Genomic DNA, 14,691 nt, shown 5'->3' on the forward strand with positions numbered 1-14,691 from the left:
CTCCATGGCACACTGTAGCTGAAACACAGAAATGAGATATATCTTTCTTTTTTTGTCTTCTGCATGTCAGACAAGTGTTACAACCTGCACTGATTTCTTTGGAAACATCCTCCTGATGACAGTGAACATGAGTGAATTAATAACACAGAAGAGAATTTGCAGATTACTTTTGGTAAATTCTAAATTCTATCTGGAAAATTATTAATTCTGCAGTAACCATATAGACTATGTGTGCTGGGAAGCCCATGCTGTAATGGAAACACTTTGTTGCCAGCTAGGAAGGTTATTAATTTTACTATTAGATCAGGTGATTTCTGGAAATCAGGTCAATCCACTGAAAATTCAAAGTAACATTGTTCCATTGGAAAGGGTAACCTCATTTTCATGTCACACCAACTCAAATAAGGAGGAATTCACTGAAAACAAAGGATGTTGCATCTCTTTCAGAACAATGGAAACAAGATTGCAGTCAGAGCCACTGCATTTTAACAGCAGTTTTGGATCCACCCAGGCATCAATGAGAACAAAATTCAGGTATCTGGCCATAGCACAAAGTACTTAAAGAAAGCCACAAAGCTAGTGATACAAAGCTAGTACTAAGTTGGACTACCTGTTCATTCTGCCCCGGAGTGGGATTTTAGAGCGCAGAATGGCAAAATCTTTGCCGAGTCAGATTCATCACTTTGGCAAAAATATGTGATTACCTTACAGAGGGCAGCTGAGCTGTAAGTTCAAAGGAAAGTGGCACACAAGCTGGTACAAGTGCAGAGACCTTATAGTGGCCTTCCAATACTTAAAGGGGGCTTATATAAAAGAGGGGGAGAGAATCTTTGTAAGGGCAGATAGTGATAGGACAAGGGGGAAGGGTTTCAAACTGAAAGAGGGGAGATTTAGGTTAGATGTTAGGAAAAAATTCTTTACTCAGAGAGCGGTGAAGCACTGGAACAGGTTGCCCAGAGAGGTTGTGGATGCCCCATCCCTGGCAGTGTTCAAGGCCAGGTTGGACGGGGCCCTGAGCAACCTGGTCTAGTGGGTAGTGTCCCTGCCCATGGCAGGGGGGTTGGAGTTAGACGATCTTTAAGGTCCCTTCCAGCCCAAGCCATTCTATGATTCTATGATTCTACGCATTTACAAGAGTGGGGAACAAAACAAAGTTAGTCAGTGCTGATACTGCAGTGACTCTGGAGCTGTAGTTACTAGTTTTCATCTTTAGATGATTTCAACAAAGCTATGCTAACTATACAAACATGCTTACTTGCAGTACTTATGAAGAGAGAAAAGAGCTTTTATTGCATCAATTGGTATTACTGAGAAAAGAAGAAAAAAAAATGCTTCCAGGTAAACAAGCCATCTTCAAGGCACTGGTTCACAACAGCTCTGGATCTGTCTCTGGTTTCATCTTTTTCAGCCCTGGTAAAAATACAGTACAAATACCCGGGAATCAAAAAATATCAAATAAGGACACTACATTACTAGATTACAGAAGCAAGAAAGCACTACCATATATACACTACTTGTGTATGAATGCTGCTGTTTTTCTTTAAACAAGTTGATATTTATCTTTGCAACTTCTAATTCCAATTAATTCTTTAGTCATATTGTTATGAGGTTTACTTTTTTCCTATTCCAATTAACATAAAGCTGCTTCTTTCATATGATTTTAATACCATACCCACATTTTTCACAATGTTTCATCATACAAATATGGGGCTTGTTCTGTCCAATAGATCCACAGTTACTGGAGTATTACTGGAGAGTTACTGTGTTTATTCATACTATGAGTTGACACTGTGACATCAAACAGCATGACCGAGATTCACTGAAGAGTATTGGCACCCTTAGGTCCAAAATTAAGGCAAGAGCAACAAAAATTTAACAAGCTGACAAGGAGAACTGGGGAGAAGCTAATGCAAACAGCAAGAAAGTGGCAAAAAAAAAAAACTTACAAAAGCTACAAATACATTAAACGGCATGTTCTAAAAAATATTTTGTGGTGCTGACTATTACATAAGCCTTGTCAGAATGATTTTGGAACAATGATTTTGATTGTTTATAGGCTGTATTATTATAAAGACCTTTTCTATTTCATTTTTTAAATGTTTGTAGCTAAGTTAGCTTACAGAGGGAGGTTAGTGAAACCGATGGTCACACAATGACAGGCTAAAGCTGCACCAAAGGCAGGCAGATGCTGTTAAAGCTTTAGGTCACCATTTTCTTGCTGCCCCTCTGTCCTGAACAGGAATAACCTCATTATTAGCAAGGTCTCTCCAACACACTGACTGCCATACAACATACCTATCCCATCACTGGCCAAGTAGCAAGGCCAAAGTCTTGATTAGGTCTTTAAAGTCCTCCTTTCATTATACCCTAAGCGTGGCAGCAATCTGCCTGCAGACCCTTGTCAAATGTCACTACTGGTCATGACATCTTGCCAAATGACCTGAACGGATCTCAGCTAGGTAGCTACATTCCTCACTACGGCTAAGTAGCATTGTTGTGTGCCACTAAATAGTCTCCCTGTTTTACCTCAGAACTAGCTTCACTGATATGTTTCAGAAGAGTAAGGCTTTTTGTGCACATATATATCTTCCGTGAGACTGAAAGTGCACTGATATTTGCTTTATTACCTAATTAGAGGTGAACGGCAGTGCATGGAGAAGGGAAGCTACTTCAGAGCAGTGCTCAGTGTGCTGTGAATCAAGAGCCTCCATCACCACCACCACCAGAAGAGTGGTGTTTGCAGCACAAGAGGCCAGGGAACAGCCAGCAGAAGTGTCATTTTCTCCTTACAGAATCCAAATAAAAAGAGCACACAAAAGAGGGATTTGTTCGTGCTGCTCAAAGCAGCATTAACTCTCTCTCTGTGTTCAGTGACCCCACCAGATGGGTCACAGTGCACAGATGCTGGCATACAGCCCTTGCCTGCAGAGCCACCAAGAGCCATGCAAGAGACCAGAAAGGAGACCACAGGGTGAATCTCTCTCCTCCCTTCTCTCCCTCCCCAAGATCTCACATTTTAGATGTCCCAGTCCAGCCAAGCCCACTCATTTTTGTACCTCTGCTAGCCCTCTCCCCCTTTGAAAGGCTCGGTCTTCCCTTCCACAGCCTTTTGTTTACCATGTTTGTATATAGAAGATCATTGTACTATTGTTCATAAAGCGCTAGGAGATGAATGGTGTTATGTAACTGCTAGTTACTGTTTTATCATTTTTTAGAATGATGGAAAAGTAAAATGGGAACGTAGACTCCCCTTGGGGCCAGGCTAAGCAAACTAAACTTATGTTACTGGTGACCCAAAAGAATATTCACTTCAGCATCCCCACAATGGAAGAATGGAAGAGGAATGCATTTCAGTACATACTGTCCCACACAAAATGACAAGCCATTAATAACTATGGCATATAGGCATGTGGGGAGTGAGAAATCTTCCGTGATGTAGCTCCTAGTCAAAAGAGTTTACAAAAAAGTGTTGGTTTCGGGGTTTTTTTTAATGTTTGCAATGATTTTCTATTCATTAAGCTCTGATATCTTGTGGCTTTTGATATTTCAAAGAGGTTTTATTCAGCTTGCTTTTCATTCCAGGTCAGCTAACATAAAATCAATAATGTTTTGGACGGATTTCCTTCTTGTAATGAGCCTAGAATTGGCATACGTAGCCTAAACTCTCTTCCTGTTTCACATTTACAGGAGCTTTCTGAGAGTGATTTGGCTCTCTCTTACTCTCGTATTCTTTTGCGGCAGGAATTTGCATCGGCATGTTACGAGGCTCCTGCAGTGTTTGTATCCCAGGCACAGATACACGCTGCCTACTGAACTCAATGAAGCTTCTTGACATCAAAATCAATTACAGCAAAAGCAGGTTCTCACTGCTGGAAAGTGCAATTACACTCTCATCCTGGCCAAAGTTGCAATTCTTCATGCAGACAATCCTGGTACTCACTTTCCAACTGATTATGTCAAGAAAACTACTCTGATGAGTAGTGGCTGCAGGAATAGGCACTCTTTCAGTAGTAAGAATCTGGTGTTCTGATTACAGTGTCCTGCAGCACCACGTGTTTTCAAGCTCACAAACTGTACCACGTACCTAAATATTTGCACCAAAGTCCAATGGGAACTGATGGCTCTGAGGTAGCTCATCTTTAAGCAACAATCTCAAAGATCAGTGTATCTAAAATATCTAAAATACCTGCTGAACAGTCCTTTACTTAAGCATGTGCTTAAAGCTGAGCCCATGCTAAGTGCTTTGCTGAATTGTGATCTAATCATGTTTCTGGTCGTATTACTCAGTGTCTGGCAGCAACCTCTCTCATTAGAAAGCAAATCCTTTACTGCCTTATAAGCCAATAGAAATTATGCATCCTTGTAAAGAAGGTGTCAAAGCCGAGTTTGCCTGAACTGTGCCTGACAACTGTTTAGAAAGCCAAGCCAAACAAATATTTTCAACAATATTTTGAGAATAATTGGTTTTCTTTTTATTGGAAAGCTCTTTTTTTTTATTATGGAAAAACACAGCATGTTCAAACTGAAGGTCAAGGAATGATTTGACAAGCTTGCACAGAACCCTGTGCAGCAATCAGGGTATTTTGCTCTCATAGAGCTTGATCTTGACTGGGACATATTCTACTCTCAGTTATAGCAGGGCACATATGCTGGAATGCAGAGCTGAATTTTGCAGACTGGCTCCACTGGGAAGTTAAAGGCCCCTAGCACTTTGCAAGACCAAGTCCTCTGGTATCTCTGCCAACATTAAGCAAAGTTCAACAAGCAGTTGTGATAACCTAACAGTTCACTGCCACGGAAGGGTGAGGATTTCACTCCTCCCTGCTTCCTCACTTCCCCGCACCACTGACCTTCCCCTTCCCTTCCTTGACTGGCTTTGGCACTCGCTTTCCAACTCACTAATTTGACAGAAAAAGATCTACTTTTTGTTGCTGCATTGGATTTTCTGCCAGATTAGTGAGCTCAAGCAGCTCGTGGAAGAGAAGGCAGCACTTGCACATGTACTTGCACAAGGACAGAACCAGTCTGGGGTAAGCAACAACAATGGGAGCAAGAAGACTGAAAAGGAAGAAGACAAGGCCTTCCCTTCCCATCAGCAATGGGCTTTCAAGATCAGCTCAACCCACTCCCCATAGCCCGGATCTGCTTTCACCTACATCATTTTTACACCGGTGTTACTCCACTAATTGCAAGAATTACTGCTATGTAATCCAGGACATTAATATCCCGAAGCCCTGGCCATAAGCAGGGTTCCACTGTTAAACAAAGGACTGCATATACACGTTGCCCCTGCTCTGAGGAGCTGACAGTCTAATTCAGCACAATGTGCAATTGGAAGAGCAAACTATGGAAGAAAAAAGTGGTCAGGAAGGTGGAGGTAGTAATTAGAGGAAGACACAACCAAAATTTGATCCTGAAAGACCCACTGCATTGTTTGGTACTTATTCAGGTGAGTGACATGGATTTAATCACTGAAAGTAAGTCAAACTATTTGCCTCAGCAAAAAGCTTCACTGTAAGTCCATCAACGATCTAGATCTCAGCACATGCAACAGGCAATTATACCAATTCTGTTTCATTTTAGATTCAGTCTCACCAAAGGGCTAATTCTGCACTTTACCTGCATGCAAAAACTCTCACTAAAGCAAACAGGAGATCTGCCTGTGTCTGGAGTGCAGCTGGACTGGGCACGTTGTCTGCCAGTTTTGTTGCAGAGTTTCTCAGCATACTACATCATCATTCCCCATCTAAATAAACAAGCAAACCAACCAAGAAACCAACACCTAAAATTAATGTGAAAGATCTTGCTCTCTACTATCATAGAATCATAGAATCGTTAAGGTTGGAAAAGACCCTTAAGATCATTAAGTCCAACCGTTAACCTAACACAATCAGATTCAACCTCCTTCCCCCTCACCCCTGGATTTTAGGCTATGCCCTGTGTGACAGTTCTTTATACCAAACATGAAAAATACTACTTGCTTGGCACTTGCCATGCCTGTTTTACTGAAGAGGAAAGGAAAACCATCATGCATTTGGCCATTATCATTAAACAGCATGGTAAGGGAGGGATAAGCAGAATTTGTGTCTGGATGAAAGAATGTCAAAGCACTGTTTTGCTAAGCTGATTTGAATTTATCACAGTACATATATCTGAGGTACTTGCACAAATTATAATCCTGATTTAGTACTTATTTGTATTAGAAAATTTGTTAGAAACAAACCTTGAGCGCTGACAATCAAGACTTCTCTTTCTGCTAGTCTTGCTGTGCCACTGTATGTGGTAAAGGCATGAAACATCCTTCAGCAATTCAACAGAAGTTTGAGGGGAAAACAGAGATGTCCTTTGCAAGAAAAATGGTAACACAGCTCTTTGATTTAAAGTAAAGAAGCAACCTTGTGTAAGTCTTCACTAGTAAGCTGTACAGTGCTGTGTTATCACGATGAAGATAATGTGTCATTCGTCTTTCAACAACATCTTAACTGTAAAATCCACAGCACTGAGAAGGTTTTGTTTGGAAATAAAACAAGGATGTGTTTTGATGAAAGGTGATGCTTTCCATCTGAGTCCAAGATATAAGCCACGCAATGGTTATTTAAGTAGCACGGCATGCCATGTTAGACTCTTTAAGTGCCATCTGTTTCCAGTCTATGACAATTAAAAACAGTGAACTGTGTACACAAATGGTATGGATACATAAAGGTGACTGATACACATGCCAAAGTAATCTGGAGTGTACAATGAAAATAGTTTTGCAGATATTGCACTCATACTTTCCTTTCTTCTTCTATCTATCCACTCCCTCATGTTTTTGATCTGTTGTGCACTTGGATCAAAACCAGTAACAGCAGACAATTTTTTTCTTTCTGTCTCAAAAATATAACAAAGGTATAAAACTGTAAAACTACAAAAAAAAAAAAAAAAAAGCTGCACATACATACATTTTTTTGAGTGGGGACAGTAAGCACAGGACTGAATTATTTAGAAATTCTGAACCAGTAAGATAATTAATAAAATTATTTATAAAGAAGTATATCTACAATATTTAATAATTTAAGGCTCACAAGAAACGCACATATCAATGACAGAAGTTTTCTGCTATAGGGTTAAAAGCACCAAATTCACTTCACATACTAGATAACCAGATCTGTACTGATCACAAGTGGAAAACTCTGAAAGTGCTGATCTGCTAATGTTCCTAGTGCTTTAACAATGTCGTATTTCACAGGAATAAGAAATCCCCTTTCAACCATAAATACAGTTATACAGATATAAAATATATTGGAATAATTTCAGTTTGAAACTACAGTACAAAAAACCTCAACCTCCTGCCCCCCCCCCAATCCATTCATTTTCCACACACACATCCCCCAACTCTTTAATACTAAACTTGGAGAAACTGAATTGGTTACAAATGACCCATTTAAAACCAACCACCATTTGCTAAAATAAGTTTCTAGAAATTAGATTTTGCACTGTCATAATTTACCAGCTCCCGCATCATGGAGCGTAGCTTATTCTTAGTCTACTTTAAAAATAGGTGACCCTTTGTGTCATGGAAAAAGAACATAAAAACATGTATTCCTGAAGGACTACTCAAGACAGTGATCAATTTATAAAATATAGCCTGATTTAAAAAACTAATTGGTACCGAAAGAATAATCATAGTAGCAAGTTTCTGACACCAGCAAATCCTTCGGCATCTCTGAACTCTAACTCTCTCCTCTCCTTACAGGTCTGTTTCCCTATTGGTGTCCAGACAGAGAGCATAGAGGGATTTTCTGAGATCTACGTTACTTTTCGCTTTGATATTGGTTTTCTCTAAGGAGCTGGTGCCATTATTGAACCCCTCACTGTTTTCCAAGTGCACAACAGATTTGTTCAGAGAGTTTCTACTGGATCTTCTCTTTGCCTCTCCCCCCGCTGTGCTGCCCTGAGCACTACTGTGTTCATCTTTGAGAATAGCTTGCTCTTCATGATCAGTCTCTCGGTGGTAGAAGTAATTGAAGTTGGACACAATGACAGGGACAGGGAGGGCAATGGTGAGCACACCTGCGATGGCACACAAGGAACCCACAATCTTGCCCCCCACGGTGACAGGTCGCATATCCCCATAGCCCACAGTGGTCATGGTTACCACTGCCCACCAGAAAGCATCAGGGATGCTGGAGAAATGAGACTCCGGGTCATCGGCCTCAGCAAAGTAGACAGCACTGGAGAAGAGGATCACCCCAATAAAAAGGAAGAAGATGAGGAGGCCCAGCTCCCTCATGCTGGCTTTCAAAGTCTGTCCCAAGATCTGCAGACCCTTGGAGTGCCTGGAGAGCTTGAAGATCCTGAAGACTCTGACCAGGCGAATAACTCTGAGGATGGCCAGGGACATGGCTTGCTGCTGGCCCCCACCCCCATTGCTACTGCCAGCCCCGGGCTGCTGCTGCTCATGGGCCAGCTCGGTGCCCAGGGTGATGAAGTACGGGATGATGGCCACAATGTCGATGATGTTCATGATGTTGCGGGAGAACTCGGGCTTGCTGGGGCAGGCAAAGAAGCGGACGAGGAGCTCAAAGGTGAACCAGATCACGCAGGTGGTCTCGATGATGAAGAAGGGGTCAGAGAGGCTACTGGGTGGCTGCATGGGTGGGGAGTCCCCAGTCGTGCCATTCAAACCTCCACTTTGTGGGGGCAGGGGCACAGGCATCTCCCTCTCGTCCCTGAATTCCGGCAGGGTCTCCAGGCAGAAGGTGATGATGGAGATAAGGATGACCAGCACGGAGACGATGGCAATGGCCCGGGCCGAGCCAGAGCTCTCGGGGTACTCAAAGATGAGCCAGACCTGGCGCTGGAACTCATTGCGTGGCAGGGGCTTCTCCTCCTCTTTGATGAAGCCCTCATCCTCCCGGAAGCGCTCCATGGCCTCCTCACCCAGCTGGTAGAAGCGGATCTCATCAGCGAAGACATCAATGGAGACGTTGACGGGCCGGCGGAGCTTGCCCCCAGACTGGTAGAAGTAGAGGATCCCATCGAAGCTGGGCCGGTTCCGGTCGAAGAAGTACTCGTTGCGGAGCGGGTCGAAGTAGCGCATGCGCTTATCCGGGTCTCCCAGCAGCGTGTCGGGGAACTGGTTGAGGGTGCCCAACTGGGTCTCGAAGCGCAGCCCCGAGATGTTGATCAGCACCCGCTGGTGGTGCATGACCCCCCGGTTCGCCGCCGCGGCCTCCTCCTCCTCCTCGCCCGCCGCTGCCATGGCCATGCCCCGGCGGTGCCCCCCTTCCTCCGGGGGACCCATCTCCACCGCCGCACCGGAGCGCCGGGCGCGGGGCGGCGGTTGGGGCGGCGATTGGGGCGGCGGGGGGGCTCCGCGCGCCGCCGCCTGGCCGTTGGGGCTGCCCGCGCTGCCGCTGCGGCGCCTCCCGCCGCCTCCCCGGGGGACCGGCGGAGGCCGCTCCCGCTCCTCGTCCACCGGCGGCGGCAGAGGCGGCGGCGGAGGCGGCGGCGGAGGCGGCGGGGCGCCCTCCTTGCCCTCGCTCAGCCGCGGCGCGGCGGCGGCGGAGCCGGCGATGTGGAGCAAGTCGCCCCTCCGCCGGGCCCGGGCGGTGCCGCCGCCGCCGCCGCCGCTGCTGCCGCCGGCCGCGGCATCCTCGCCGCCCGCGATGGCCGTGGCGCCGCCGTTCTCCAGAGTCACCAGCGCGATCTCCATGGGAAGCGGCGGTAGGAGGCAGGCGTGTGTGAGGCGGCGGGCATGCTGCGCTCGCCGCCCCCCCGCCGCTGCCGCCGCCGCCGCCGGCCACCTCCGGGCGGGCGGCCGCCTTGCCCTGCCCTGCCCTGCCCTGCCCACCTCCGCCTCACTGCGCGGCGGCGCACGGCCGAGCGCGGCCCAGGGGAGCCGCCGGGGGACCCGGATATGAACGAGCGATCATTATATTATGGTCACTTGACGTCAAAAAGGATCCCTTCTCCTCCGCGCCCCCCTGCAGGCAGCGGCGGCCTCCCCCGGGCAGGGGGATGCCGCATCCCCCCCGCCCCGGGGCAGGGACACGCTCCGGGCAGCGCATCTCACCCCTCGGGAGCGCGACGGCACCCGGCGGGGCGGCCGCTGCCGATGCCCACAGGTGCCGCCGGACCGCCGCGCCGGGAGCGGGGGGGGCGGAGGGCTTCGCGGCGGGGGCCGCTCCGGGACACGGGGAAGCCGGGCACGGGGGGTGGCGGGGCCGCGGGAGCACCTGTGCCCGGGCAGGGGGGCAGGGGCCCCGCCCGCTCCCCAGCCCGCCGGCCGCCGCGCAACCCCCGCCCCCGCCGCCTGCCGCCGCAGCAGGGGATTACTGTGCGGCCCCCACGCGTGGATTACTCGCTAAAAGGATTGCGCGCAGGGAGGGCTCTGGCTGTAAACCCCCACTCACCTATAATGAAAATCATCACCGAAGGCCCTGGGGATTCCTGGCGCCTCTTGGTGTCCCCGTCCCCCCCCCGTCACCCGTCCCCCCCCCCCGCGTAATGAGAACAAAGGCAGGCATTGGGTACTTGTTTTTCGCTTTGCTCTCCCCCCTCCTCCCCCCAGCTTATCATGGAATTGCTGCAGCTCCAAAAGGTGCTTCCAAAGCCAGCAGACAACATTTCTACCAGGCTACCTTCATGTCAGCATTTGCAAACCAGGACCGTACTTTCCTTTTGATGCATTCTTAAACCCACATTCAAGGCTGATACATTTCAGTAGATGCACATTTTATTAGAGAAAATGAATTGAAGCAGCTTTACACAATGACTTCAATTACAGTTCAGTAATGCAATCAATGCTAGGATCTTATTTTCTATATTCAAACTGTGAGCTCATGTATTCTATTCCAAGTCTACAGGGGAATATACTAAATATGTATACATATATGTATGTAGAGTTAAATGGTATATATACCACTCCACTCTTGTGGAGTTTCTGGGTTTCTAACAAAATCAAGTATAGAAAATATTAAGTTAAAAAACATTTTGCCTTCCAGTTGGCATTACTACAGTGACATTTTTACTGAATCCTTGTGGTAGTACGCATAGCTCCAGCGAATAGTTTACCTAGATTCAGTGGGATTAGTGGGTTTTCACTTAATTTAAAACATTACCCCTGTGTATGAAATATGCCCGAAGATATTAAAAACAGCACCAAAATAGAAAACCATAATTACATTAAATGGTTGCTATAAGTGATGATTTGCCCATGACATGGTCATGTTCTGTAATTTACCTCTGAGAACTGAGCACAGAATCACTGTGCTGGTGAAGTAAAGGACCACTTTACTCACATAAGTAATTCCTAGAAGCAAAATTACCAATAAGTTTTCTGGAGCAGCCCTTTGAAAATAATGGTCCTTTGATTTACAGGAGCAGTCATTTAACAGAATAATATATCAAACCTGCAAAATGTAGTATAATACCCTTTGGGACTAGCAAACTCTGCAATAAATACAGGCACACCTGAGCACCCCAACACATAATGGCTGATCTGTTATCAATGCATGTCAGAGATTATAACCAGAGGAAGGGCTTGCACGCTGGAAAATTAGTCTGTCTTTTCCAGCTCTGTCAGCTCCTCTGATGCAGGATATTCTCCCTCCAAACCTTGGCTCAGGAACAATCATTTATTTCAAGAGCAAACATCTCTAGACACATTCATATAGATCTCCTGGAGGCAATGCCAGTCAAAATTAATAATTTGCACTCCAGGAACTGTGGCACCTGGCTATCACAACAAACACCTTTGGAGTCTGCTCAGTGAATATGTCCCTTTCACAGGGCCAGTCACAGGCATCCACAGACAGTCAACTGTGCTTCCATCTGCATAAGATTATAACCAGTCACACAACACAAAACAGATGGGTTGCCAGCACCTGTACCTGTTCTCTCACCTCTGTACTTTTTTCATTCAGCTTGCTGTTCCTGCAGTGTTTGAAAATCTTCACCCTTCTCCCCATCTGCAGACCCCACTTCCAGGGACCTCCTCCCACAAGGGTTACATTTAGCCTTCACTTGCAACCACCCTGCATTTCTGTGACCTGTCATTGCATTAGACGAGTCCCCACAGGCTCCGAGAACAAACCCCAGCCCTCTAGAGGGACGTACGCATGTTAACCATCACAGATATCCCACACTCTTTCAAAAGCACCCCTCATAAAAAAACCCACATCCATTCTCAACCCTGTTCCTACACTTCAGTTCCCACTCCTGGAGGCACTTTCAAAAATTCCCCTGTGCAGTAAGCAGTACTGTGTTCAGTTTTGGGCCCCTCACTACAAGAAGGACATTGAGGTGCTGGAGCGTGTCCAGAGAAGGGCAACAAAGCTGGTGAAGGGTCTGGAGGACAAGTCTTATGAGGAGCAGCTGAGGGAACTGGGGTTGTTTAGCCTGGAGAAGAGGAAGCTGAGGGGAGACCTTATTGCTCTGTACAACTCCCTGAAAGGAGGCTGCAGCGAGGTGGGGGCCGGTCTCTTCTCCTTACTAACAAGCGACAGGACAAGAGGAAATGGCCTCAAGCTGCGCCAGGGGAGGTTTAGTTTGGGTATTAGGAAAAACTTCTTCACCGAAAGGGTGGTCGGTGGCACGTGGCTATCTATATATATAGAGATAGAGATAGATATCTATATACCTAGGCACTGGAACAGGCTGCCCAGGGAAGTGGTTGAGTCCCCATCCCTGGAGGTATTTAAAAGACGGGTAGGTGTGGTGCTTAGGGACATGGCTTAGTGGTGAGCTTGGCAGTGCTGGGTTAACGGTTGGGCTTGATGATCTCAAAGATCTTTTCCAACCTAAACAATTCTATGATTCTATGCTCAGGACTGCAGTAGACAGCATTCTGGGGACACAGCCCAGGGGGGCTGATGGTGGGCACCGTGCAGAATGGAAGAAAGCGCAGGGAGCGCTAGTAAACTTGCTGCCTGTCAGACAGTTTCATCCATTCTGCTGTTCCTTCATCAACAACTGGGAGCAGCACTTCTCTGATGCCTGGAAGAGATTATGCTGAATTTAAATTCTCCCTTGACTAAACCCCAAGTTTCTAGCCCTTCTACATGTTGTGTTGCAGTTTTCATATCCTGAATTTGCAGGCAGATGGGATTATGCTAAAGTGCAGAGAAAAAGACAGACTTGCCCACGTTTATCTTGCTGAAAGCTTCACTGAAAACCCTATGAAGAAAATGTGCATTATTAATTGTTATAGCAGGAAAATACAGCTGCTCTGTATAGCGTTCAAGTAGAATATAACTACTTTCTTTGCAGCTTTAACAATTCTGAGAATCTAGTATGATATCTGTATATGTGGGTACAAAGGAAGAGGGGAGAAAGGGGTGAAGAGAAAGTGGGAGGATTATGTCAAAGGGGAAGAAACATCTACTCCAAGCAGGGAATTTTAAAGGGCAATTCTTATTTAGCATCCTTAATTTTTTGAGTGTGTTGAAAAGACTTTGAACACTTTCTTGAAGAGCAGTTCTTCCAGCAGAAAGCCAAGGTACTGGAGAGAAAGGGTGACATGCAGAATAGTGGGACATACCAAGTGCTGAGATGTGCTACAAATGTTTTAACCAGGCACTCCCTGACAATTTATTTTTCCCCATATTTTTGATTCAGCAAAAAGTATTTTCTACCCTGAGCACATGCACACACACAATGAGTCCCATACACTCCAGCACATCCACACCAAAACTTACCATTCTCTCCAGCTCCCACTGCCACTCAGTTCTTCTAATCCAGTTATAATGCCTTTTGTCATCCCCTGTGACTGGGATGTTGGTTTTTTTCCCCCATCTGGTCCACACAGCACCATTAGTGGCTTATCCTGCAGCATCATTTGCAGGTTTTCTCCTGAGGCTGGACAGGTGGCTAGTAAATGGGACTCCCCTGGGTAGGCAGCATCAAGGGGCTGCCTAAATGTGATTCTTTAAAGATTCCCCACTTTACCAGCTAGCACCTATGAAAGGCTCAAACAAGCTTTGCAGAAGAAGAAACACCGTCCAAGCTAGAGATTCTCTCTTTTACCTAAAGGCAGGTCTGCATCCCCAACACTATCTTACCAACACTTCCATGGGGAGAAAAGAAGGATCATATCCTTATTCCCTATACAGCCATCATGCCGGGGACATGAATAATACATGCCTATGCTCAGACCTGTGTAATCACATGCACCACATATAAGACTTCTGTAACTGCCCCCTGTCTTCTCCTGCATTTTCAGCTTTGCACTGGCCTCCCCCTGCTCTTGGGTGCTGGGACAGATGCAACTGGCTGATCCAAGCCGCCGTGGGCTGATGAGCAGCACCCAATACACACCATTACATAGCAGGAGTGGCAGCGGTGTGGCTGCTGGGAGCTGTCATTCAGTGGGATGCTCCCACACGGTCAAATGAGTGACCTATCCCATGTGGTGGTCTCGTGCTGAGAAAGGAGAAATGGAGGTAGTCGGCAGAGGCTGCATTCATCTACCGATACACACACACACGTACACACAAACTACACATGCTCTGCTATACCTGACTAAGGACACCTTGGGGACATCCAGTCTTTTCACAAATACTCCCTCTTGGGCCATCCCTCTCATCGACAGTGGCTGTGGAGCTTCAGCCTCACCAAAAGAAAAGTATGATGCTGAGATGTGGAGAGACATACACCAGCCTCTAGAGGCTTAATCCTCCCACAGCCCTCCCCCTCAGTGGTGGTGGG

The 14,691-nt window shown here is 46.5% G+C and overlaps 1 protein-coding gene across 8 annotated transcripts in view; it reads right to left on the minus strand.

Annotated features, from left to right (window-relative positions):
* The window catches only part of LOC104021777 (potassium voltage-gated channel subfamily A member 1), a 32,404-nt gene extending 21,950 nt beyond the window's left edge, over positions 1 to 10,454 (minus strand). For 7 of the 8 annotated variants that reach the window (XM_087767047.1, XM_087767051.1, XM_087767050.1 and 4 more), the window contains exon 1: positions 6,224 to 9,697. In XM_087767047.1, coding sequence (XP_087623173.1) covers positions 7,730 to 9,697 — 1,968 coding nt within the window. In that variant the 3' untranslated portion in view covers positions 6,224 to 7,729. Of the gene's footprint in view, positions 1 to 6,223; positions 9,698 to 10,397 lie in introns of those variants that run through there. The other variant, XR_015706749.1, reaches the window with a different exon arrangement.
* Between the last annotated feature and the right edge of the window lie 4,237 nt (positions 10,455 to 14,691).

This window comes from Nipponia nippon, unplaced genomic scaffold (genome assembly GCF_047370975.1).
Source record: "Nipponia nippon isolate SJK-2023a ecotype South Korea unplaced genomic scaffold, ASM4737097v1 scaffold_3, whole genome shotgun sequence".
In the NCBI taxonomy this organism is placed as follows: Eukaryota; Metazoa; Chordata; class Aves; order Pelecaniformes; family Threskiornithidae; genus Nipponia; species Nipponia nippon.